Genomic DNA, 26,851 nt, shown 5'->3' with positions numbered 1-26,851 from the left:
TGGGGAAACAATAAATGTTCTAAAATAAATTAAACAAAGGTGGAACAAGGACTTTGTGCTATTTCAAGTCTCTGCTGTGAACTTGCCACAATGCCACGCTAACTGTCCTAAGTACAAATCTCTGTGTTTCAAATGCCCTTTTTGGAACTGGTTCATTGCATTTGTAGCCAAAGAGCTTAACTAAGACTGGAAATCCACAGTTCAAGTTGTTAAGAAACCTATGAAGCATATCTCTGTCCATTTTTTGAAAAGTCTGTCACTAGGGACTGCAGCAGATCTTCAACTCGTTCTTCTGTACCTTCTTTCTCTCCATATTCCCTTTGCCATGGCACACGGAAATGGTTCAGCAAGAGTGAACATTTTGTTCCCAGAATCACTGGAGAATAAGAAAGCTGGATGGTTGTACTGCTTTAATTGCCTTTCAAATGCTTGCACAGCAAGTGATATCCCCTTGTCCCCCAAGCAGCTCTTAGGCTCCATTACACTGTTGTGCTGAACACAGTCAGAAACAAACCAATTCATTTCTTCCTCTCTTTCCCCCTCCTGCAGAAAAGAACTGCCACTCCACTCATAATTCCTTCTTTCTCACTGACTCATGGTTTCACTAAGACAAGGAGTTGTAGATCTTTTGAACACAACCACAAGGCCGATGTGCCCAACTCAGCACCATTCACTTGAAGTATGGGGTGGAATGGAAGAGCAACTCTGAACAGGGATATATTTTGTTTTGTAAACCTCCTTGGGGGTTGTTTTTAAAGCCAAAAGTCAGTCTAGAAATGTCTGCACAAATTAAATAATCCTACCTTCTTGCAGAAGCTTCCAGAAATAATTACTTTATGATCTGGCATATCTACTGAGTGTATGTTCTTTCATGGCCATTTCATCCTGGCAGATTACATTACTTCCAGACAAGGCTTTTATGTCACTATTATTCATGGCATTTTATAAAGGATCCAGACAATGAGATCTTCCATTCATAGCTCTCCCATGTTGCCCACCACTTCTTCTATCCCTTCCCTTACTGTAGAGGTTGTTACAGAAAAAAACAAAAGTGCCACGCAATGCCTTTTTTTGTGTTAACAGTAACACTCCATCTGGAAGCACCCTTGATCAAACTTGCTGTAGGAATCAGGTTTATTTTATTTATTTATATCCTTTGTGTGATCATTGTTTTCCGTTTCAATAATTTCCCACAAATGTGGAAGTGACATGTCCTAAGCAGGAAACATTGCGGGCAAGGCCACATATAAAGAGTAGGAAAAATGCCAGATGTAGAGTGGGGTGCCCAGCCTGCAGTTCCTCAAAACCTGTCTTGCAGCCCCTGAAGAGTGCCTCAATCCCCACACCACTGCTCGATTTCCCTCCCTACCTCTCCGCTCCCCCCCATCCCATGATCCTTATAGATATTAATCTTTTCCTGCCTCTTCTACTGTTGAAAGGGTGTTCTGTATTAGGACAGCTGGGATAGGTGTGTGCATGTGCATGTGTGTGTGCACATAAGTATTTATTGGTGTACCCATGTGCATTCATACATGTGCACGAGCATATAATGGTGTTCACATATGGTTTATTGTGACCCCTAGTCTTTCCAGGCGATCACATGTGGGCTTAGGGTCAAAATGGTTGTGCATCCATAATATGGAGCCTGACAGCTATTGCTACGGCAGTGAGAAATTATGCCACACTCATATGCATGTGGGAAATTATATTTGGAATGACTATGAATGTAAGAACCAGCAAGAAATGTGGATGTTGGATGTTTCACTTCTGGATTGGCTCATAATCCCAGAATGAAGCCAGAGCCAATGTATGTCTTCCTTGGCTCAAGGTTACAAAATGAAATCATGGACTATCAGTAGCATGCAACTCCCTCACATAGTGTGCCCTGAACTGTGTTTTATTAGTTTGACAGGACAATTATTATGCAGCAAATTTTATCCTGTCTGCTTCTGTGTCTTGATGATTTGATGGTTCTTTAAAAATTTAGACTATCTTTATTCATTTGTTTACTGAGTTTGTAGTCCTGAATGAGAAGGGCAGGTGGCTACTAATTCAGGGTAAACCATATTAACTTATTACTGGATTGAAAAGAGCTCCTCCCCAGTCCCAGCCATGAATCATTACTCAAATGGAGAGCTTTTGTAGAATTTTGAAAAAAAAGTTCCCACTAAACGTCTTTTGCATTACATCCATATAGTCCTGGCCGTTGTTTTAATATAGTCCTTTTCTATTCCTCTTCCTCAGCTGAGTGTTGCTTTCTTCCCAATTTCAATGTATGCACTTATGCAACTGTAACTAACTCTGGATTTACAATGGTTGCATCTGCAAAGCAACATACCCCCACTGTGCTCTCATCTCTCCAATGGGCAGGGTCAGTTAAACCATAACTACCACGACAGGATAATATTAAGATGTCTTGATTACATGATTTTTTCTCTGAAACTTTCCCCCCTCCTATTAGACAGCAAGACCAAAAGCTTCTATTGTTGTCTGTTAACCAGAGCTGGCTGAAAAAAGAGATGATAAATTCCAAAAAGCCTTACTTTAAAAGGATTTTAAATAGTAGGTTAGGAAGGGAGGCTTCCAAGCATAAAGAAGCATCTCTACTTTCAAAAGGCTGTGCTGGGAGGAAATAAAGCTGTATCAGGAAAATCACCTCATCCTGTTTGTCTTTGGACACTTCATGTGTGTGCAGCACCCATGAGCTTTTCATGGTGTGGCTGCCATAGAGTGGATGAATCTGTTGGTTTTTCTTTTTTCACCTTATACTGTTTAAATTTTCAAGCCCATTCTCTCCTGAATGTAAAGAACTGCACGAATGTAGGGCAATACCAATAAAAACCTCACTTGAAACAAAATGTTCATCTATCAGCACCAACCAAATTCAACAGGTGCAGCTACTTCCAGCATGGAGAAAACATTGCCTCAATGTAGCAGTTAAACATGGGTGGCAGTGTGTGTGTGTGTGTGTGTGTGTGTGTGTGTGTGTGTACAGGGGGTGGGGGGAAATCTGGTGGCTATCCTAAATCAGCATCACAAACTGGGATGGCTTTGGGCATTCACCCTGTGTCTCGATGCTGAATTTTGTCAGTTTCAGCTTTTCCCCATTTATCACTTTTTTTGTGCTAGTATGGAGAAATCTATGAACTTTGTATATTCTTACCCAAACCAAACTGAAAAAAAATTATCACCTATCTTTAGGGCTGTCTATACTGTGCCTACACTATAGAAGGAAAATATACAAGGATGGTCATTCACCTGAAATTAGGTACAAGTCCTTTGCAGCCACAACATGATGTTACACTAGTGTTTCACTTGAACTGGGAGTGAGTAATGCTGATGCAACTTTAACTCTACCAAGCTCATTGCAAGCCCTACTTACAGCTTCTTCATTCTTCAGCTCCATTATTTTATCTTTTTGTTTAAAGTTTATATAAACCATTCTTCAGCAGACACCCTCAGAATGGTGTACAATTATCTCAACCTTTGTCCAGTTCTTCCCGCTGCCCCTGGTTTGTGCAATCCTGCAGCTGTTTCCTAACTCTCCAGTCTTTCTTGTTTTCCATTTTCTCAGCAGCCATTTGCCATTTAGCACATTCCACCCTTTTACTCTTTTACCATCTGCCACTCTCTCTACTGATCTCATCTCTCTCTTGCTCACTTGCACATGCTCTCTCTAATAATTTAAAATGAGTCTTTTAAACTATGGGGTAGATAAAAATGCCAAGTTCCTAGAATTCTGTGGTAGGTGAAGAGAAAAAGACTGATAAACAAATGCTTTAAAGTTACAGTTTTAGAAATATACACATACACACAGCTGGAGGCAAAACAAGAAAATGATGCTAAAGGCTCCCTTCTCTCTTTTTGTTTTTCTGAACTAATGTCCTGGGGAATGCAAGGTGAAGAGCAAGGAAAAGGGTTTGGTGAGCAACACCTTAGAGTGTATATGAAAAGTGCCGACAGAACTGAATAACACACAATAAAAAGCTTTCACCACATAGTACTGGAAAATGCCAGAGAAAACTTCAAATGGCATTTTTGATTGGCAATCTTTTTATCCCTTTGCATCTTGTTTTAAGCAAAGAATGCCCAACATGGTCCCACAGCCCCTTCTGCTCTCCACTCCAGGCACCTGCAGAAGGAATTTTGAAGAAAACAAAGCAGCAGGTCTTTGGATTCTTGCTCTTTCCTGCTCTCACTCTTGCTGTCACTCTCTCTTGCTCTCACTCTCACTTTTGCACTCTCACTCTCTTTCAAGTGAGCCTGAACTTTTTCTTACTGTAACTATGTAATATTTGAAGAGATAACAGAAATAAATGTGTGAACATTTCTGAGAAAGGACAGAGGGCACTGAGTATGTGAGATTTCATAATGTTTTATTATTTTGTATGAGAAAAAGAGCATGCAAGAACATTATGTGTCTAGATATGTGTATGTGACTTCGTTTGTGTGTTACAATAAGCCACTGTGGGTTAATTAACCTGGACGGTTCTGAGATGTCTGCCATCCACCATTTTGAATGTGCAAGTTGCAATGGGAACACATCACAGCTTGTCATGTCATGCAAACCCAGGCACTGTGGTTGAGAGTTAAAAACCATGGGTTATTCTAAGGTTCTCCAAGGGTTGCTTCACAACACCCAGGTTTGCATGACATGACAAGCTGTAGCATGTCCCTGCTGCAGCTTGCATATTCAAAATGGCATATGAGTCAACTAACCGACAGTGATTTATCATGACCTGAGAACCTGCCCAGTGTGTGTGGGGCAGAATATTTGGATCGAAAGAGGAAGTATGTTTATACATATATACAAGGGAAGAACAGGATTGGCCCAGGATATTTTGCTGTCTGAAACATGGAACAAGATTAGCATTCCCTCCCTACCACTCCAGTAGCCAAATGATCTAACAGTTGGATCTTACTTAAGCAGTGGTGACAGGGCAGTATCCTCAACTGCATGTGAGGGCAGCAGGCTAGTTTACAGGGTAGAGCATCCTTATGGCACATGTGGCTCCCTCTTCTGGCCCCTCATGAGCACTTCCTGCTCCCTAGCATCTGCTCCCTGATTCAGCTGCCTTGCTTTGCTAAATGGTAGGGCAAGTCCTGAAAAGGGTGAAGAGAATGGCAGTGTGTATCTAAAGGAAAGAGAAAGAGGCAGCATGGTGTTTGCATGGGAGAGGAAGCAAAGAATTGTGTGTAGGTCTCCTTGGTGTTCACATGGCTGCCTTCTGCTGTTGACTCTCTTATCTTCCCTTGCAGATACAGATGCTACCTCTTGATTATTCTTCTGGCAACTTCCTTTAATTTAGACATACTGGATTGCTTTGATGACAAGCTGAATGTATTTAGCATCTTGCAAGATCAAAACCCTGTACAGAGTAGCATTCTTCCAAAATGCCACATTTTCTATTGCTGGTCACATGCTCTAGCTATACAGGGCTGTAGAGATGTGAAATATGTCAGACTTGGGGGCACATCTCACAGGACTCCCCTGTTTCCACCCCAGACCACAACATCTTTTCTGTTACATCAGAAAGCCTATTTGTATATCTGCAAGCATTACGTAAGGTCCCAGAGTTTTGGTCACTTCAGTTGCCTGGATCATATTGCCATGTGTCGTCAGATATAACAGTGCCTGTCAAGCATAGCAGAAAAGATATGGTTGACCCATGGAGAACCTGTGATGTGACCCATTAAGAGTAAGTGCAGGTGAATATGAAAATGTGAATAGGATCATAGCTATGCATATGAGAATTGGTGCAAGACAATTTGTGATGCTGTGACTAGTGTAAATGTGTCTGCATATTGTAAATATGTCTGAATACCATAAATATGTCTGGTTGGGGAGATGACTGAGCATGGTTCTGAGTTTGTAGTGTTCTATAAAAAATATGACAGTATATTTGGGAAAGTACCTCAGGTGATGATACAAGATAGGGCCTTCTTCATGTGAGGTTCCAGATTTGAAATCTGGAACACACCCCCTGCCAGAACTATGTGTAATACCAACTTTATTGATATTTCAACAGGAACCTAAGACCCACCAAGTGTTTGTGTGTGACTAGATGCCACTGGAATCAATTTATTTTATTGCTGTTTTTATAGTTGTTGCAACATAAGCCCTATCCAGGTGTTCTGTACCTGAATAGGGCAAACACATAACAAGAGAGAGTGCTGTAGTCCTGCCCTTCTGCTTCATACATAGTTCTCTAAGCCTGGAAGGAGACTGTCTGAACAGAATAATTTCTTCCTTTATCCCTGGAAACTTACCAAGCAAATCAATACAACATTCATCCAGTGAAATAAATAAATAAATAAATATTTCAGTGCATTGCAATCCTAGTTGTGCCTGTGAAGGCAAATACAAATGTGGTTTTTCTCTATATGTACTTTACATGTTTTAGTTTTAGTGGGCCATGCATGGACAACAGCTTCTAAGCTTCTTGGTTGAGTATTATGCAGAAGTGTAGCAAGTTTGTCTGGTAACAAAGAAAGTACTGCTAGCAATGTGGCTGTCGTTGGAGGACCAGTAGGACATTAACACCCCATACATGCAGATTAGAAGTACTAAAGCAGCACATCCATTCCCTGACATTATGGCCATCTGGATTTGCCCCACCAGTACAGGGACTACTAGTGGGCTTTTATTTGCTTGACAGTACAGAAGTCTGCAGGTGTGATATGCTTTATGCTGCCAGACACCTTAGGAGGTGCAATTAGAATGCATAAACAACAAACATAAGACATGAAAGCATTTTCAAAGGTCTCATTATTTACCAATGCACATGTTCTATACGGGATACCTGCACTGGTGGCTCCTATTAAGTGCAAGCACCTGCTGATTTGATTTTCATGGTTAATCCTAGAATCTCTTGAGCTGGAGTAAACATTTATTTTGAGGGGAGCTGCATTGGCCCCACAGAACACTTTTTGAGGTGCATGAGTGGATGGTTAGAAGACTGTAGGAGGAGTGGGAACCAGAGAGAGAGAGGGGGGGGTCCCTAATCAGGGGTGGGCAAGTTAAAATATTTTTCTTCTTCCTAATAGCACCAAGTGAACAGTTATTCTGCCTGCATGTATTGCTAGTGGAAGGGAATTTGACCTTCTATTAGTGGCAGGTAAAGATTAGCAGCCAGCCTGACAACTGATCAACTAAGCTGCTGGGAATGAGGAGCTCTTGAGAACTCACAGAGACCACCTGAGGGCTCTATGTGGTTGCGCACATGTTCTCCAGAGCAACTGTTTTCCAGCCACATCCCGCTAGTGTTATCTCTCAGGGGTTCCACGCCAGTTGTGGGTGGTGCCAAGGCCAATGATGGCTGGAGCCACACCTATTCTCTCTCTTCCTGACAACCCCTTTCATCTCCCACCCTTTCTTTCTCATCCTGCTTTCCTGATAAGTGAGAGGCTGCTCTTGCCAGTTTTATAAACTTATCACTTGCAAGGAGTTTTGATATGAGGCCAGAAGTTGCCTGTGGTTGAGGCACAAGTAAGGTCCATATGCATGGCTCCAGCATGGGCAGAGCTTGGCCTGACAACACTTAAGGGAGACTGGGATGACTATCGGTCTAGGAGTCTCTGAAAAGTATATTCTGCAAGGCAAAGTGGTGCATTGCCAGGATTTATAGGATGTCACTAAGAAAAGGTCACTTTTGTAAAGGTCAGCTTTATTTATATGCTGGGCAGTCTTGCCTTAGGAAAGTGGTGAAGAAACACCCATCACTTGGGATATATAAAGTTAAACTAAGAAAACATTTGGTGAATGCACAGTGGGGAACCATCTAGAGTTATAACAGTGGAGAATGCCAGTAAGCAGGTGGTATTCCCAACTTGTTTATAAAACAGTGCGAACACAGAGATTTTCTGGAAATTGTCCAAAATGTCCACCTTCCTCCCACTCCCTTTACTGCAATAAAATAGACAGCAGCCAAAAAAACACCCCTTTGCTGGTTCTTTTTCTCCCCTGAGCTTGACTGTTTAATGCCTTCCTGCAGAAAGACTCAGTTCTCCTTAAAATTCATTTCCCTCTTCCTCAAAGATAGCATCAGACTTCGTTTGGATATTGAGTTTAGAACTAACAAGAGCCATGTTGTTTATTTGCTGAACTAAATTGGCACAAACTCTATAGGAAGAGATCCATCTGAAATGCCCAACTGTGTCAATTTTGTTTTTTTAATGTAATATGGCATCACACTCAAGTGAATTTTAAAAATAAAAATAATTCTGTTTTTAAGATCTCATTGCTGAAGAAAGGCTAAGAGTGCAATACTATGCATGTTCAGACAGAAAAAAGGTCTTACAAATCCCAGGATTTTCCAAACAGCCAGAACTGTAGGTCTTTTATCTGTTTAATCAGGGATTGGAATACCCCTTAAGACCGCAGCCCTGTAGGCACTTAATTGGAAGTAAACCCTATTTCTTTCCATGTTCTTTTCCCACTTACTTTTGACTTAGAGTTTGAACTTTCTGGAAATTTCCATTAAAGGAGTTGTCCATTTTAAATTGTGTATGCAGTTCCACTCACACTGAAAAACAAGAAAATAATACAAATGATGATAGTCAATGGCATTCAAGGAATAATGGCTGTAGATGAATAAGGCTCACTTATGCCATGATCTCAGCAGGTGTCCTTACACAAAATATTGACTGTCTACCATGACTTATTTAAGCCATGTTCTATCATGGCCTATCATTTATGCCATGGTCAGTTAAAGTGCAAGCCACACAGCTTTTAAATATTCAAGCCACAATTTCATCTTGTTGACTCAATCAGACTGAGAGACGTTGGCATTTTGGTGTGATTAACAAACTATCTAGGAACTCTAGACTGTTTTAGGGTTGTGGGTAGTTAACTATGCCAACAGCCACCCCTCACTGTGTTCAAATGATGTGACAAACTGAGGTTGCAGCTTCAGTATCCAAAATGGTTGCCCATATGCACCACGATAGTTGCACGATCTTTGTAAACTAGCCCACTTTCTATCAACTTTGCTCCCTAAGGCAGATTGCTTAAGCAGCTTATAAAATTGCTGACAGGATTATGGAAGTAATATACACGAGGTTCTTGAGCACCCTTAGCATGCTATATAATTAAATTCTATGTTTTCAGGAGGTATTCTATGGATGTGTGCATCAGCAAATTTAAACTTAATGAAGTCTTCCAAGTTCACCTTTGACTTGTGTTTTGTGTTTTGCAAATTTTGTTTGTTTTCTCTTAAAAATCCCTGTCATGAACATTTCCCCAAATGTATGCATCCATTTGCACAGAAATCTACACATTCTTCTGTCCTGTTGGAGAGTATTTCTGAGTATCAGCCTAGCCCTGTTGATCTGTTTATTCACTTTGTTGGGTGAATATTGTAGCTGGATTCCCAAGTTGAACCTTAAGTTGACTTATGGGTCGGAGCAGATGCATCTGTAAGGTAGGAGTGGATTGCAGACAATATGGTGTGTTCTTGAATGGGAACTGGAAACATGTAGGTACATGCAGCAATCTATAAGCTTTCCATGCAGTCTTGTGTTTCTACCACCTTATGTCATTGTGCTATTGTGTCCAGAAAGTGAACCTCTTACACAGACTGTTCTGGCTCAGGTTGATTGTGGAGAAAAAATTCTGATGAAATTTTGTGAGGCCCTCTCACATAAGAGTCAGATAATAAAGGTATCATCAATGACTCTTAGTTAGAGAAGAGGCTTTGGAAAGCTGGAGCTTAGAAAGTTTTGTTCCAATTAACTATGAAAATGTGAGCATACTGCAGCACTATCTGACTATCCATTGTATTACCACAGGTCCGAAGTATATATTATCCCCAGAGCTGAAATATTTGTGGATGAGTAACTCACAGCAGCAGAGTTTTGTGGCTCAATGCTCTGTAGCCATGTCTGAAAAAATATTCTTAATTTATTTAAAGTTTTTATATTCCATCCCAGTATTAAAAGTCTCTGGGTGGCTTACAAAAACAAAATAAATAACAATAACAAAGCAACCATATACAACACACAACACACTGCAATAGCTTGTAGTCTGTCTTAATGGGATTGGTTGATATGCAGGGCTTCAACATCTATGGTAGCTAGAATGGTCTTTGCTGGGAGATTATCAATTGATTATACTTTCTTAGGAAGTCAGTGGTATTCCTTATGTATCTTGGGTGTACTGATTGCACAGGATCAGAGGATGGAGTCCATATAACCAAGCACCCCAACTATGATGGTGTCAATGCCCAAGCCATGGGAGGTATTCAGGATTGCCTGATTTTTGTCTGATTGCCTGATCCATTTTGTGGATACCAGTTTTAGTAATGTCTCTAGAATATTCATTATATGACCATGGTTGATACAATGGCCAGAAGGCAGTCTCCTGTCAAACAGAAAAAGTGAACACAGGTGAACCTTTTCCCACCCTTACTAGAGAATATCATGAGCCAGAAGAGTCAAGAGCAAATGAGTCAGCACCATGGTGGCATAAATGTACTGGACATTAAGAGCAGAAAAGTGCACAACAGCAGTGTCTTTTTTAGTTTACACTGCAATTGCTTGCATTCACATTTTAGTTCAAGTTGGCTTGTGCATTCAGCTGTAAAAGTAGATGAAGTAGAAACTTCAAAGACATTCTGGTTGTATTTGCCTCTGTGAATGCATATATCTTTCTAGGATCATAGTCTAATTGTGAAACCCTTCACATGTTCAGAAAGGAAAAAAAGCCCTACAATTCCCAGCATGCCCTAGCCAACCTGACTGGTTGGAGGTACCTTGAGAGCTATAGGATTTTTTTCTGTCGAAACATATACCAGATTTTCCCTAAGGCCTCTGCTCTGTGCCTCTTTTCCAAATTTTACTCATAATTACACTTCTGTTCTACATTATCTTAGAGTTTACAGACCTTCACATAATACATATGTGCTTTTTAAAAATATGTATTTAACATAAACATGTTTTTCCTCTGTATATTAGTATTGAGACAGATTGGGGAGCTTATGGGAAATATGAATTCAGGACATCTTATTCCTTTTCTGTATTGCTTATAACAGCTGTCCTTCATTTCCACACCCTGTTTAAGATGCAAGGTTTAGCCTTTGAAACCCCAGTTGGTTTGGGACCCTATTTTCAGAAAGACTGCTTAAACCTACCAAAGCATTAAGATTAGTATTGGAGGCCCTATTCTCATGCACACTAGCAATTCCCCATAGGTAAGCGAAAATAATAGGGTTTTCTCTGTTGCCTAGTCCCACAATTTTGAAGCTCCCTTCCCAGGGAGACATGTGTGACATCATCACTTCTGTTTAAAAATAAATGTATCTAAAAATACATTTATTCCAATGTACATTTTCTGATTTAAAATTATTATTTCAATGCATTTCTATACCATCCTTTTGCAAGACAGCCAGCTGGTTTACAATCTGTAAATACCAAGACAGACTAATATTGCCAGGAAGCACTCCTGAGATCCTGAGGGTTCTTTGCCGCTACTTTAAAAATGACAAAAAAAAATCTTCTGCATGTGTGGAAAAAGGACAAACCATCTTTAATGGTTCTCCACATACACACATGCACACAGCCCTCAATGTTCTAGAATTCACAGAGCCCTGAAATTTTATTCCAGGATTGGGGAGTGGCAATTATCCAGAGCTAATTTAAATGTGTATTTTAATAGCTAAATTGCCAAGAACTGTTAATTCAAAGAAGTGCTAATTCCCATGGATAGTTAGGTTCCAGTTTGTACATACAGATTCAGTTATATTGCATAACTTAATATTGCATAAAAGATAAAGGTAAAGGTTTCCCCTTGACATTAAGTCCAGTCATGCCTGACTCTAGGGGGCAGTGCTCATCTCCGTTTCCTAGCCGAGGGAGCCAGCGTTTGTCCGCAGACAGTCTCTGTGGTCATGTGGCCGGCATGACTAAACACCGAAGTGCACCGGATGCTGTTACCTGCCCACCGAAGTGGTACCTTTTTATCTACTTGCACTTGCATGCTTTCGAACTGCAAGGTTGGCAGGAGCTAGGACAGAGCAACTGGAACTCACTCCATTGTGCAGATTCAAACCGGCAACCTTTCAATCAACCAGTCCAGCAGCACAGCAGTTTAAACCACAGCGCCACCTGCAGTCCCCTAATATTGCACAGCATACTGCAAATTGCTAAGATCAGATGCTTTAAGCATTTGGTAAGTGTAGAACCCAGTGCAGTAACATGGAATGTAGCTACTTTTAAACCCCAACAACATAATTCACCATAGGATTGTAGATTTCTTATTCAATCATTAAACCTTCTGTGTTCAGCACAGAACAACCTGAACAGAATTCACATGCTCAGCGGACATTTGAAGGGTTTCCTCTGATAATCATGCATGTTCTATAGTGCCACCTATTACTGGACTGTAAGCAAGGCTGGATTTCTATGAGGCTTTCTTTCCAGCTGTGTCACAAGATGCTGACCCCAAGCCATCCTCCCCATGCAATGCCTGCCATTTTAACCCAGATTTCTTCAGACCAGATATATCATGATATTTTATATGTTGTGTTTTCCCCCAGGTATAAATAACTAAGTGTGCTAAACTTGTGGCACTGTGGGGCTAGAAATAGGGGCTTCAGTGGGATAGTGGGGTGAGAGAAAGGGCCTTACTGGGCTTCAGCAAATGAGTAATAACTTAGAAATCCTTCAGTTGCTTTCTCATCTCCCTCCCTACCCCCATAGTGTCTCTCTCTTTCTAATTTGCAATTCTGTTCTCCCACACACACCACCACCACCCTTTGAATAAATAAGATTTAGAATGTCCCCTTTGCCCCTTTGCCTTAAGGAACAATGAGATGAAAACTAACTGAAATGCATATCTACTCAGAAATAAATCACAACTCCATATTTCACCCTCATCTCTCCCCATCCCGTTCTCCTTCTCCATGATTCTTCGTGAGGAGACAGGAGGAGCTATCATTTTTTTTCTTTTTATTTAAAGAATCTCCACTGCTTTAGCCCTTCTAACTTCCACATAGATGGGAGGGAATACTTTAAAAAAAAAAAAAAAGGCCATTTCCCCTGAAGACATCTGCTTTCAAATTCTTCTTACTTCTCCTGCAATGTATGTGTGTTACACAAGATCACCCTTTCAGAACAGTGGAAAATATACTATATTCATTAGCATGGGCCCACAGATACCTTGACAGAGTTCCCTGACTAATGGAAGGAGCATTAGCATAGATTCTAACCAAAATCAATGTGAAAGTAGCACTCCAAATGAATTTGGAGGTTTTTCTAACTCAAAGTTTGGAAAAATTTCAAATGAAAGCACAGAACTTTCATTATGACCTGTAACATTGTGGGGTGAGGACAGCATTGTACATCTGTAGTCATCATGGATCCTACACTTGCTTTGCAAAATGTTAATGGGGATGTGTTTGCTTTTCATTCTCTGGAATGTTGGGATTTGTCATTTGCCATTCAGGACTATTTCTTTGGCAGTTTTAGAAAGAGGAAATACTTTTGCCCTTGCAGATGTAACCTCGCTTGCAGGAGTCTAAATTTAGGCCTTGTGCATACATTTTCACTTTTCTTTTTGTAACTCGAAGTAAATTATTTTTACCCAAGGCTAGTTTTCATCCCTGAATACATTATTCTGTGACATTACATTAACATTACCTCCAGTAGAGTCTCTAATTGAGTAGCCTCTGCCCTCTGCTTACAGGTAAAACCTGCAGCTTCCTGGGGGGAAATGCTGCAGTTACTTCTCGACAGAGCAAATGAAATATGAAATATAACGTTGAGCCATGCTATCCTATTATGCAAAGTAACCCTTTCTTTAGCTTTTGGCGTAGACACTGGGTACTGATGGACTGTTGGTTGTTTCATACTCTAGGAATGCAAGCCATACCTTTCCATGAAAGTTGGACTGAACCACTTTTGTTTCACTGGGTGTGTGCAGGGACTGTGAGAGCTAAATAGCAGCTATTTTTGTCCCTGACAGATTTTAGGGCCTTGGGGTACAATCAGAACTTGTGTGGACTAGAATTCTCTGCCTCCACATTATTAACTGAACTGCCTCTTGATCTGTTTATAGGCAGAGAATTTGAAGGTGAGGAAGAGTTCCTGGAGATCCTGGGGATAACGCGGGAGCAGTCAGGCAAGTACGAATGCAAAGCTGCAAACGAGGTTTCCACAGCAGATGTCAAGCAAGTCCGAGTTACTGTGAATTGTGAGTACATTCATTATTTCTAGTTCAGAAACCCTCCTCTGTAGCAATGGCAACTCTGTAGCAAAAATGACAATAGAAGGAAAATTCTGAATGAAAATTCTCCTAATCCATACAGACTGGGTTTGACTGTTTTAAAGACAGGTGATGTAGTCTGGAAAAAACACTAAGAAACTGGAAGATCTGGTCTGAAACTCTTTCTCAGCCATAAAGTGCTTGCTGTCCTATTCATTTCCTCAGGTTCTTCTTCCCATTTGCAGGATACAAAACTCCTTTCCTTTATTTTTACTTTTATTTTTCCTATGGACTTCTATTCTGAAATTAAGTTTAAAATGCAGGACACAAAAAGGAAGAAAATACATAACAATGCAACGAGATATCTGATTAAGACAACAGGATCAAAGACTCATTCTGAAAAAGTGTAAAATGGAGCAAATTCTAATTCACAAGGGAGAGCAATGGGACTGATGACTGTATCAGTTTGGAACTGATACAGAAGAAAGCCCCTTCCTGCATGCACAGCAAATGGCTTCTGTAAGAGGTGATAATCCTCAAAAAAACTTCTCCTGCAGATGTGAATACCCATATAGATTCATAATGAAAGTGGCTCCCTTAGATAGCCAGGCCCTGAAACATTTGGAGATTTAAAAGTTAATACTTTGAACTGAGCCCAGAAAACAATGGGCAACCAGTGTAGTTCTTTTGATATTGGCGTAATAATATTGTACTTTGTACTGTTAACATTCTAATTCCCACATTTTCCAACAAGTGAAACTCTTCAAGGTTAGAACTACAAAGAATGCATTGCAATGGTCAGCCTTTTTTCCTAAAAAAATGCTATAATAGAATCATTTATACCTGCATGTAACTACTTCCATGTCTTAAAAGAAGCACTTCCCTTTTCCATTCTGACCTTAAACGGATTCCTGTATGACATGCACACATGTCATTTGAAATGAAAAAGAATCCCCCTTGCATCAAACTATCTGTTTGGTTATAAGCAAATATATTCAGATCTCATCAATTGGTCAGCAGACTAAGTTTCTTGAATAGGATGACAGTAAGAGTTTGAATGAATAGACTAAGGGTGACAGCTGGAGAAAGTAATGCAGTTGCAGAAATGGTCCCATCTGAAAGGCCTTCTCTATTGTGCCCCTGTCATCCCCTTCTGTGTTCCCTCTGGGGCCAATATGCCCCACCCCACCTTTGCAGTCTGTGAGAAATATGGGAGGAAAAGCAAAGAGCAAATAATAATTTCATCATGCATTTGAAACTTGGAGAACTACAATGCCCCACGCTTTCTGGGACTGACATTGGCTTTCCTCAAGCTCAGCCCAGTGATCAAACTCCAAGAGTAGCTATCTGAAGCCCTGTTCTGCCCTTTCTTTGCATGCCCATATACACACCTGCAGATGTGCAAGCACACACGCACGCATAAAAATAATAATTTTTGAAGGTGAATATCATCTAATGAAGGGTCCTTCAGTTGTGGAGAAATTAAGAACAGCTGGGTAATCTTACTCCCTGTATTATGATAATATTATGGAATCCAGTTGCTTGAACTTAAAATCCCCTCTTGGTTATGTCTCTCCCACAATGAAAGCTAAATATATTCTTCCTACATGCAAGATGGACTCTTAAATAACAGTCTCATTAGACTGCAACTATTTAATAAGAATGGGCATTTCAGCTCAGGAAACATGGCAAACAAGAGCCATTATGAGAAAATAAGCAACAAAACATGGCACAGATTTGCATACAGATGCGGTCACTCAGACCACAGCAATTACATTTCACATTTACTTATGCTCATGCCTTTTTTTCACCTATTTCTGCCTCCTTTAACAGCACATAATTAGTGCCTATCTTAATAAAAGGGGAAAAATAATTATAATGATGCAGATGGCTTGCAAGGATTACTACAATGGTTTACTATTGAACCCTATACAAGATTTTACAGAAGTGAAACCTCACTAGGTTGACTAGGATTCACTGTCTATTAAATGAATTTAGAATTGCAGCCTTAGAGAATAAGTGCAATTTTCATATGTAGATAAAAGTCCAGGCTGTGTTAATTGGACAGAGCAATTGTCACAACTAGTTAAATGAGATTTATATTGGAATATTGAAGAACATGATTTGAGATTAAAAAGCAAGTACAAGAGGTGGTACTCCACCAACAAATGGGTTCTGTGTATCGCCTGCCATTTTTGCTCTTCAGGATGAAGACAAACTTTAGGCCATCAAGATGGTGCTTGCCTAAACAATGTCTAGCCAAGGATGCATTGCGCTTATTATCCTTTTCACTTTTTGTAAGGCACTTGGCCTCACAGATTGGTAAGCAACAGTGATAGCAAATCATCAAAGCTCAAGCTTCTTGAGGTTTTCCAAATTCAGCCTCAACGTTCATTTGGACTAGTTTTTGTATCAGATTGTAGGCTTTGAGAAAGGAGGAGAGTTGTGTTTCCATTCATTTTTCATGTGCACTTTCCCAATGTGTGCCTCAATTGCACAAATTTTTCAAATATATGCATTTTCTCTTATCCAATAAAGTAAAATGAGCACCTTTTTCATGCAACTTTTTTTCCAAAAATATACATTTCTCCAGTACATTTTTTATTTTATTTTATTTATTTATTTATCGATTTATATCCTGCCTTTTTCCTACAAAGGGCTCAAGGCAGCTTACATCTCCTCCTCCATCTTATCCCCACAACAACAACCCTGTGAGGTAGGTTGGGCTGAGAGTCTGTGACTGGCCCAAAGTCACCCAGTTGGCTGTACCTGTTAAGTTCTAGGAGTGGTGATCTGGGTAAATGTCGGTCTGGACCTGTTCCTGGAAGGGGCACACACCTTTAATGCCCATGTTTTCAGCTTGGGAGTACTGCCTGCACTGGCTTTAATCCTGCACTGGCTCTGATTTTTCAGATAGTGATGCTAGTGGGGAAGGTGGTGGCAAGGAGTACATTAGCCCAATTAGATTTAGTGTGACAGCTGCAAGCTTTCCTGAATCAGTCTGACTTGTCAAGAGTTATCCATATCCCAACATATTGAAGAACATCCAGAAGATTCAACTACTGCAGACTGTAGTTACTACACCACTATCCTGTGTACTTTGTTAAGCCCATTCTGTCCCAGTATCAAGTCATCTGATTGCCATTTGCTTTCTGAGTTTAATTCAAGGTCTTGGCTTTAATTTTTAAAGTTCTGAACCTATCCAGATACTACAATCAACAACTGAGGCCTTCCTCTGAGCATCTTCTCTGAGGAGGCCTGGAAGTTAGCAGCAAGACAGACTGCCTTCTCATTGGTAGCTTCCCAATTATGGAATGCTCTCCCCACCAAAATCTGCCTGGTGCTGCCTCCCAGTTAAGACTGTCATTTACTCCCAGACATGTCATGGCATATAACTAACATATATGTCTGTTGTTTTCATCAGGCTCAGGATTATATTATATAAAAAGTTTGTGTTGAACATTGTATCACGTACAGCTTGGATTGTGATGTGCACTTTTTGTGAATTGCCCAAATTGCTTTAGCTATTCAGAAGTATATGAATGAAATAGTAAAATCATCTTCTCATCATCATGTCAGCTTAGAGTGTGACTATCTAAGGAACCACCTATCTCATTATCAAGTTACCTGATATGCAGGAGAGTCATAAGGAAAGCATGGAAGAAAAGTGTTAAATGATTTGAAGGACCAGGATGACTTTCAGGGGTTTCGGAGTAGAATTGTAGAATTACAGGTTATAAGCAGGGTTCTAAGGACAGAGATTTTGAATGTAAGGATGGGGACCATGCCTTGCATAAAGGACTGAATAGGAAGCCAGTGAAGAGATTTAAGAAGGGGCATACTATAATCTAAATTATGAGAGAGATTAATGATTTTTGAATAGGGGAAAAGGGGATGAGGTAGGGATATGGCAGTGGAAGGCCAGAGAGGTGACGGGTGCAGTAATAAGGACAGGAGCTTACTTCAGTGTGAACCAGCAGTTATACTGAGAGGAAAGCTAAGAGGAAGCCATGTATTTGTGCAATGATGTGACAGGAGAAGAAATGTGAGTTGCTAGCAAGCTCAGTATGAGAAGCAAAGGCAAAACAGAGTGGGGAATCAAGTATAAAGTTAAGGCTTCATGCCTGAGCAAAAAGCTGAAGCATGAGAAGTTTGGTCTCAGACATATTTAGTTTGAGATGGTGATGAAAAATCCAAGTAGAAATGTCAGGCAGACTGGTGGACATGTGGGATTGGATGGCTGCACGGAGTGATGGATTAGAGAGGTATTGCTGACTATCGCTGGCAAACATGTGGTATTGAAACCATGGGGCTTGGAGAAGTCCCCCTGTAGAAGTGTGCATAAAGAATCTAGCACAGTGTGAGTTCAGGAAGTAGGATAGAACTGAGCGACCCTGTCAGCACTTCAGTTCTGTGCACAGAGTCCCTATTTGTTTTTGCTAATGATGGTCCAGTCATTACCAGTAAGCATTCAAATGAGCACTGCAGAGCCCCAGTGCATATTTACAGCTTAGGGACAGATAATAAGACCCAGAATACCCTAGTTGTCTTTTAATGTCTAACTGGAATGCATGTAGGACTGGAAAGAGAGAATTTACATTAAAAATAGAGACTAATACACACATTTTGAATCTCACTAACAGCTTTTGTTTGTTCCAAGCTGTCACTGCACATTTTTATTTAGCAGTGGCTGCAAATAAAAATGCACAGCTTTGAACCTAGCACTGCAGATTGCAGATCTAACACATATCTTGTTCTTTGTGATAGAGGTAAGGCTAACTTGCAGATCCTAATAGCTTGACATTTGTGGGAAAGGCATTGTAGACAATGATTAAGAAGCCATTTTAATTTTACCTGAAATAGTTTTCCCACTGCCAAAAATGTTCTGCTGAATTCTATACCAGTTCACCATATTCATCTGTTTTGTGAGACAATGCACATTTGACAATGGAACCTAATGTGGTAAAGTCATTAGAATGAGATAGCGGTCCTACAGGTGTTGCTGAACTTGAATTGCTATCATCCCAGGCATTTGCTAGGCTCCTTAGGCTCATGGGAGCTGGAGTCAATTCATGTCTGGAAGGCCCAGGTTATCCAAAAGATGGATCAGGGAACTGGGATTTGAATTCCACTTTGAATTTGAGTCCCAGAGTGGCCTTGGGTTAGTCACTCTTTCCTTCTCCCTCTGATTCAGACTGTTGTAAGGATAAAAGGAATACATCTGATATATCCTGCCCTGGAAGAAAGAATGGGATACACATGTGATAGATAAATAAATACTGGCATTTGAAAGATGGTACAAAGTGGAGAGAAAATTTCACGTACATATTTGGATATTAAAGTTGCTACTCAGAAAGAGAGATCTTGGGCTCACTCTAGAAAAATCTATGAAGTCATCAGCTTAGTGTAACACAGTAGTTGAAAAGACAATTTTAGAAAGCATTCAGAAAGGGGATTTTAAAAAATAGAACAGCAATTATTGGCCTTATATAAATATCATTATCTCCATACATGTCAAGTCCTAAGGAAAGAAAATTACAAATTAAAATAATTCAGTAGAACAAACTCACATCAAATATTAAATGGAAATAATATGTGAGCTTACAGAATAAATAAATGTTTCAATCAATTTGTTTCCTCCACAACTAGCAAAGTTGTCCTTAATGCATTTTCTTGTGTCTCAGCTGCAAGTACACAGTTAGCTATCCTTGTAGTTTTGAAAGCTGGAACGCAATTTAGAAAGAATTCAAATTTAACCAGAGTTGCTATTTTCCAAACAAAGGCACAGCATTCTCTGAGCTTCTGTAGATGGAGCGACACAATGGGACTACATTTTCAACTGTATCTTTTCCACATATGATCATTTCAGTTAATGAATTCAAACAGGATAATCAATGGGATGAGACAACAGCATCTTTCTGCTCCCACCTATGGCTTCTTCTGCCAATAGAACATTCAGACATTTTTTTAATTGCAAACTATCCTGAAAGTATATGCGATAAGGCAATTATGTTCCCCTGTTTGACATACTCTCTCAAGAAGTTTTTTTTAATACACAGGCAAGAGGAATGAACAGCTTGTGGAAGAGAAAAAGCACTGTAATAATCAGAGGTATATATTAATCCCAGGGGCAGAACTGGGAACTAGTGCACCTGGTAGGATTTACTAAAGCCAAAATGTATGTGAGTAAACATCTACTTCAAAAGTATGCTACAAATTTTTCTGAGAATGTCCCTTGTGACATTCTGCATCTGAGGAAAATCTTCAAGTCCATTTTTAGAAGAGAATATGACCTAACCCATTTATCTTATTAAATAAGATTTACAGAACATGAAAAAGTACAACCAATTTTCAGTGAACTGTGCATAATCCTATGGATATTAAAATAAAATGTACGGTTACTGAAACTGGTGGAAGCTGAAAGATATTTCAGTATCTAACCCTCATTAAAAACTATAGGAATTCTGCTCTGGGGAAAGAATAATGCAGCCACCTTGCTGCCTGGCTTATTGAGTGTGAGCTTGCAAGAAAAAAATGAGGGGTATAATCAAGGGATACAATTCTTGATTTTGCAATGAAAAATCCAGCTTTTAAGTGAGCTGGGGTACTTCCAGATGGAGGGCCTCTAGCACTACCAGCCAAAAGGCATTGTGCTGCTATTCCATCTTCTCTTCATTTGAGCATAATCCTATGGGATTGTCACTCTATACATGGAAGCCTTGATGACTGGAGCCCTTCCTCTGTCCTAAGCTCTGCAAATAGGGCAGGGGAAACAACAAAGGAATTCCATCTCTCCCATTCCTGCATTATAGCATATTTAGCTAGATGGGCTTCTTGGGCTGCCTAGCTACTTACTTCTTAGAGCAGGGATGGAAAATAGTGACTTGTGCATCCAGTGAACCCACAGAATCCCTTCTCCCTTCCTATTGCCTCCTTTATCCTCAGCCAATCCTCTGAAGCTTGTGGGGTGGGTGGGGTGGGAGCAGAGAAATCTCTACTTGATTCCCTCCATCCATGCTTAGAGCCATCTGAGCTTGTAACTGTGTCTCTGTACCACTCTATTCTCCCTGGCACCCCTCCTATCTATAGGATTACCATCCTATTCCTATCCTATCCCTATCTTATTATATGATATTAATATAAGTAGAAAGTAGATGGAAGAATTGATGGGAAAGCATGGGAGAATTATGAATGGAATATGACATCATCTGGGATGTACTCCTCAAGATGCTTTTTGCATCATTGCTTGCATCATCATTGTACGAGCTTGTGTTCCCTTTAGTCTTATTTGGGAAAGACTAAGCTCCAACAATTTGAGGGAATTTAACCCTCTTGAGTCCCCTTGTACAGTTCTTTTTTATCAATCCCCTCAGTTCAGACAAGTCTTCCCTTTTGAAATCCGGTGTGACTGTAAGGTAATAAAGGGTTGCCCTCCTGTGATTTAGCCTCCTTCCCTGTCCCCTTATTCTGACTTCAGTTGATGATTTATGAGTTTTAAAAGATTACCTGGTTAATAGATATAAAAGTAAATAATGCTTACTTTGACCTTGCAAGGACATTGAATGCATCGGTGTGCTGTACAAAATAGAACTTCTGACTTAAAATAGAAAGTTTTATTTCAAGATTCGTGAAATAGTATGAAATAGTCAACATGACTAGATACCTGTTGAGGGACTACACCCAAGCTGAGGGTCAATGGATAAGAGCCTCTCCACCTGCTCCTCATCTTCAGCAATGCAACCTGTTTATTCACCAGACTCCCATTTTGCCCCAGGCACTACTGGTGGGCAGAAGGCCACAGTCTTCTTTGCCACTGGTTCTCTACCTGGCAAGCCAAGAGTTGGTGGCAGTTATGAGGAAGAGGAGCAACAGCAGCAAGTGGCAATGCTGGTAAGAAAGCCCATTCACTGATGGGAAGGATCCAGTTGTCTTGTTCAAAGACCTACGAAACCTGGAGCTGGCACTAGGATCTGTATGTGAGAGAGGGCAAAGGAAGGCCATGTTACAAGCTTGTACTGGGACCTCAGAAAAGATACTTCAGTCTTGAAAGAGGGTACTGTTGGCTCTCCTGGTGCTGAAAAATCTCTTTCTCCTTGATTTTGACCTTGTACCAATTTATGGTGTTCAGACCCCAATTTCAAAAGAAAACAAGAACAAGTGGCAAAATATGAAAAGTACAAGGGCTTTCTGTCCTCTTGAAGCTTCAGCCATTAGAGAGCTATGTCACTTGAACATTCCTACTTGCAGTGAGGTAATGGTAAGTGTAAGCACTGAGTGCAGATGGTGCCACCTGGTGATCCCTGGCATCACCATTTGAAAGAATCATGTAGCTAGTGATGTGAAGAGCTTCCACCTGAAGCACTGGAAGCCACAAGCTGTTGGAGTAGATAATCCTTGCCTAGATGGACAAGTAAGCCTGACCCACTAAATGATAGCTGCCTATATTCTAAAGATATCCAACTGAGTAACAACAGCCCAAATCCATCTAAAGCAGCCTCCAGTCAGGGCAGGTGAGCAGAGCAGAGCTATCTCATTTTCCCAGATTGTCCATTTCCCCCCACTTTGTGTCTGCCAGGGATGTATGAGAAATTAATTTTTGCTCATTTTCTGACCAGAACTTAGCCAAATTGTACCTCCCAGAACTAAACATAGACCCAAACACAGTCTACAGCTGAAGTCTGTACTTTTCCAAGCTTGTGATCTGATTTGTAGAACAAAGCAAACCCATTTAATAAATGTGTACACTTGAAAAAGGAGCATGAAAAAGCATTTATTTGAAAAATGCACACAAATGTACTTTAAGAAAAAGTGTACATTTCCAAAATCCATACAATTGATGAATCCATTTGGGGAAAATGTGTACAAAAATACCAACAAGTATTCATGTGAAAAGGAAACACAAAGCTCACAATGTGATATGGATGCAACTCAGAATAAGCTTCAGGGTGGAATTTGGAAACCTGTAATGAGATTGAGTTTTGCTGATTCACTCATCCCTTGTCACAACATCTTACAGAAACACTGCTTACAAATAGTGTGATGCCCATATAATCTTGCATGTGAAACCGTGCAATTGAAACTTGTGTATACTTTGTCAGAACAAAGTGCCACAGAGGTCAGTGGAGTTCGTCCTCAAGTCAGTGTGTCTAGGATTGTGGTTTTGCTATCACTGGAATGTTATTGTACCAAAAGCAACAGTGAAAGGAACAGAGCTAGAAGGGCAACTCAGAAAAGCATTTATCTTTGTACTTTCATTGTCTGTTCTTCTTCCCAATATGTGTTAAAGAAAACAAGAAACCGGTGAGGTTTTTACAACTGCTGCTTTTTAGTGACTGGAATTAGTTGACCGGGAGTTCCATAGATAGAATGATGGCTAATCAAGATTAAAGCTGAAAGAACTGGCTATGGGCCTGTTCAGAATATCTTTTTTAAAGAATAGTGGAGCGTGGCTAACATGAAGAATGCAGCTGAACAGGAAGGAGTCCTTGGCAGGGATCAGAAATACAAAGCATCACTAGACCTGGTGGCTTTCAGTCTGTAGAAAGGTGTTTTGTTCATTTCATGATTCATCTCATGTCTTAGAGCCAATGAAGTGGAAACCGTTTGTCTCACTGTAGATGGCAAAAAGATTTACTACTGGAAAAAAATCCACACATTCAAACACTGAGGGGTGTTCGTTTGTTTTTAAACAACACTCACTCCTCTTCTTGTATTTCCTTCCTTTTCTTTAGCTCTGAATCTTAAATTACTATTTCAGATCAAAGTACATTTTTAAAAAATACAATGTGTATTACGTGTAATGGCTAATTATATCACCTCCTATCCTAATCAAACAAATGCAGTTTTCCACAATGGGTCTGTTTCTTTTCCTATCAGTTCATAAAAATGTTTATTTCCACTAACTTGCTAACAGCAGAACACCTTTGGAACAGAAGAACTGGTGTCTTCGAAGCTGGACATTTAGAGAAATCTTAGCATGCCTATTGATAGCTAATGAAAAAGATCTTGAGATCTTATCTTCAAGTGGCCATCTCCCTGAAGCTGTCTTTCAGCACTTTATAGAAGCATAGAAACAGAGCGAGTCAGAAGGGGTCTCCCAGGCCATCTAGTCTGACCCCCAACTCCAGCCGGCTCTGTTCATGACATGTCCACCATGTGCATGCCCACCATTATGACTAAACCAGAAGCCCAAGAATCAGTACTTGTGCGTGAAAATGCTTAGACAATTTCTTGTGTGGATTGGAAAGTATGCTTATAAGAACAGACATGCTGAATCAGTCCAAAGGCCTACTTAGTCCAGCTTTCTGCTCACACAATGGCCAACCAGCTGCCCATAGGAAGCCCACAGGCAGGCATGAGTGCAATAACCCTCTACTATTCATGTTCCCCTGTAAATGATATACAGAGTCACACTGCCTCTAAAGCTGGACATAATATATAGTCATCATTACTACTTGCCATTGTTTCACCATGGACACATATACTCCAGCTGCTGCCATAGCAAAACCAGTCTTAGAGATGCAGAGCTGTTGGTGAGCAATCACCACTCATGCGATCACCAGTCCCAGCCTTGGCTGCGAAGTGACTCAGAAGGCCTTCAGCTTTTCATGCCTCAAAGCTGCTGTCACACTTGGTTAATTGGCTTCCTTTGGCCCCATGATGGCATCCCCAGACAAGGTTTGTTTGCTTAAACCAACTCCTGGTACTTTGCCCGGGCGGAGTTGTCCATGATTCAGGATGGAACAAGGGCCAGGGCCAGTAGGCTGCTTCTGCACACGTGGACAGTGCTAGCTATGCATAGTTCGGGCTACCCTACCTCTTCTATGGAAAACGGTGTGGGTGGTGGTGCAGTATCTGCACAAAGCATCCTATATACATCAAGATAAAGTAAAGCACTAAAGTGATTTGTCTGGAGAAGGGCTAGAGGAAACCAATCTCCCATGGAGTCTTCTCCGGATAATATATTCTGTGAATTATCTCTAACCTTACCCAGTTTACTGTCATCAGAAATTCAGAAAATGGCTTTTTTGTGTTTAAAGTACCTTTAAGAGATAATTAGTGGCTTATAATTGCTGAGTTTCCTCTCCTCGCCTTTGCCATTTCTTGTCAACTGTAATGTGCCTTTATTCAATGGGCCTTTCATACTAAAGTGTAGATAAGGCTTGGTATCTTTGACGTGGAAGGGCTTTGTTTTTCCCATTGTGGCTCCAGACAGATGAGCTAGTGATTAGTCCATAGATGACAATGACATGAGCCAGTGTTTTTCTCCTGCAGACCCTCCAACTATCACAGAGTCTAAGAGCAATGAATCTGCTACAGGACGACCAGTTTCACTTAAGTGTGCAGCCTCTGCTGTCCCTACACCTGATTTTGAGTGGTACAGAGATGACACTAGGTAATTATATTATTTATCTTATTCCTTCTGTTGTTCTAATGTCTAGCAACAAAGAAAGAAACTTGTTTTCGCTACAATCAATGTTATTCAACTCATGTCAAAAAATATTGGATTCTCAACCCTTCCATCACTCACCACTTTCCCGATCTACCTCACACCCACCAGCTGCCTGCCCACTCTCCAGACTTGCAGCAACAAGCACAGGTATGGTAACATCCCTCCTTTGTCTCTGGCTCTTCCACCTCTGCCTATCTGCGAATCTGCATTTGAGCCTTTCCATTTCCTTATGTTCTTTTGCCATGTAATGAGGGCCTTAGTTGCTCCATAGTGTTACTGTATTTACCATGTACTTCTCTTGTTTCTCAGGATAAATAATGCCAATGGTTTGGAGATCAGGAGCACAGGGAGCCAGTCTTTCCTGACGGTGGCCAATGTCACTGAAGAACATTATGGCAACTATACCTGTGTGGCTACCAACAAACTGGGAATCACAAATGCTAGCCTATTTCTTTACAGTAAGTATGGAAGTGGGTAGAATTTCACCAAACTCACCTAGTGAATCTCACCAAGTGTTACACATTTGCAAGGTAGTCCAACAGCAAGTAAGGCAGACTCAGATTAAGACTAGCCATCATCTAAGATAAGTTAATGTAAGGAAGGTCATAGAAGGAAAGTTCCCAGTCCCTGCAACCACCTGAAAACTGCTCTGCTCCTACCCCAAAGCCTCTCCAGACAGTCACTGGTCCCTCTTGAACAATGTAGGATGAGATGGAAGCTAATAGGAGAAAGCCAAACCATCCCAAACGGAGTGAATGTTGCCTGATTCTAGATGATTTCCCTTCCTGAGCACTCTTCTGCATATCCCACACTGTTCAGGTGGGTCCCAAGAGTGTTAAGTACAATACAAGGCAATGTGGCTACAAAGCACCATTACTGTACAAGATACATGCATATACTTACCATCCAAACTAAATAGTAAAAAGTCATCAGAGAAGATTTATTTATTTATTTGATTTATATCCTGTCTTTTTCCTACAAAGGGCTCAAGGCAGCTTACATCATTCTCCTCCTCCATCTTATCCCCACAACAACAACCCTGTGAAGTAGCTTGGGCTGAGAGTCTGTGACTGGCCCAAAGTCACCCAGTTGGCTCCATGGCTGAGCAGGGACTAGAACCCAGATCCTCTGAGTCCCAGTCCCATGTTCTTAACCACTACACCACACTGGCTCTCTTGGGATGTCCAACTCCATCCCCA

General features: G+C 40.6%; 1 protein-coding gene across 2 annotated transcripts in view; it reads left to right on the top strand.

Annotated features, from left to right (window-relative positions):
• The window catches only part of LOC123029272 (limbic system associated membrane protein), a 500,040-nt gene that overhangs the window by 438,649 nt on the left and 34,540 nt on the right, over positions 1-26,851 (top strand). For both annotated transcript variants that reach the window (XM_044442038.1, XM_044442039.1), the window contains exons 4-6: positions 14,054-14,188; positions 25,475-25,595; positions 25,962-26,110. In XM_044442038.1, the coding sequence (XP_044297973.1) occupies positions 14,054-14,188; positions 25,475-25,595; positions 25,962-26,110 (405 nt within the window). The remainder of the gene's footprint in view (positions 1-14,053; positions 14,189-25,474; positions 25,596-25,961; positions 26,111-26,851) is intronic.

Source organism: Varanus komodoensis, unplaced genomic scaffold (assembly GCF_004798865.1).
Source record: "Varanus komodoensis strain SLA01 unplaced genomic scaffold, ASM479886v1 scaffold4, whole genome shotgun sequence".
NCBI classification, from domain to species: Eukaryota; Metazoa; Chordata; class Lepidosauria; order Squamata; family Varanidae; genus Varanus; species Varanus komodoensis.
Note: the sequence above shows the minus strand (reverse complement) of the source record. Positions and strands in the feature narration are given on the sequence as shown.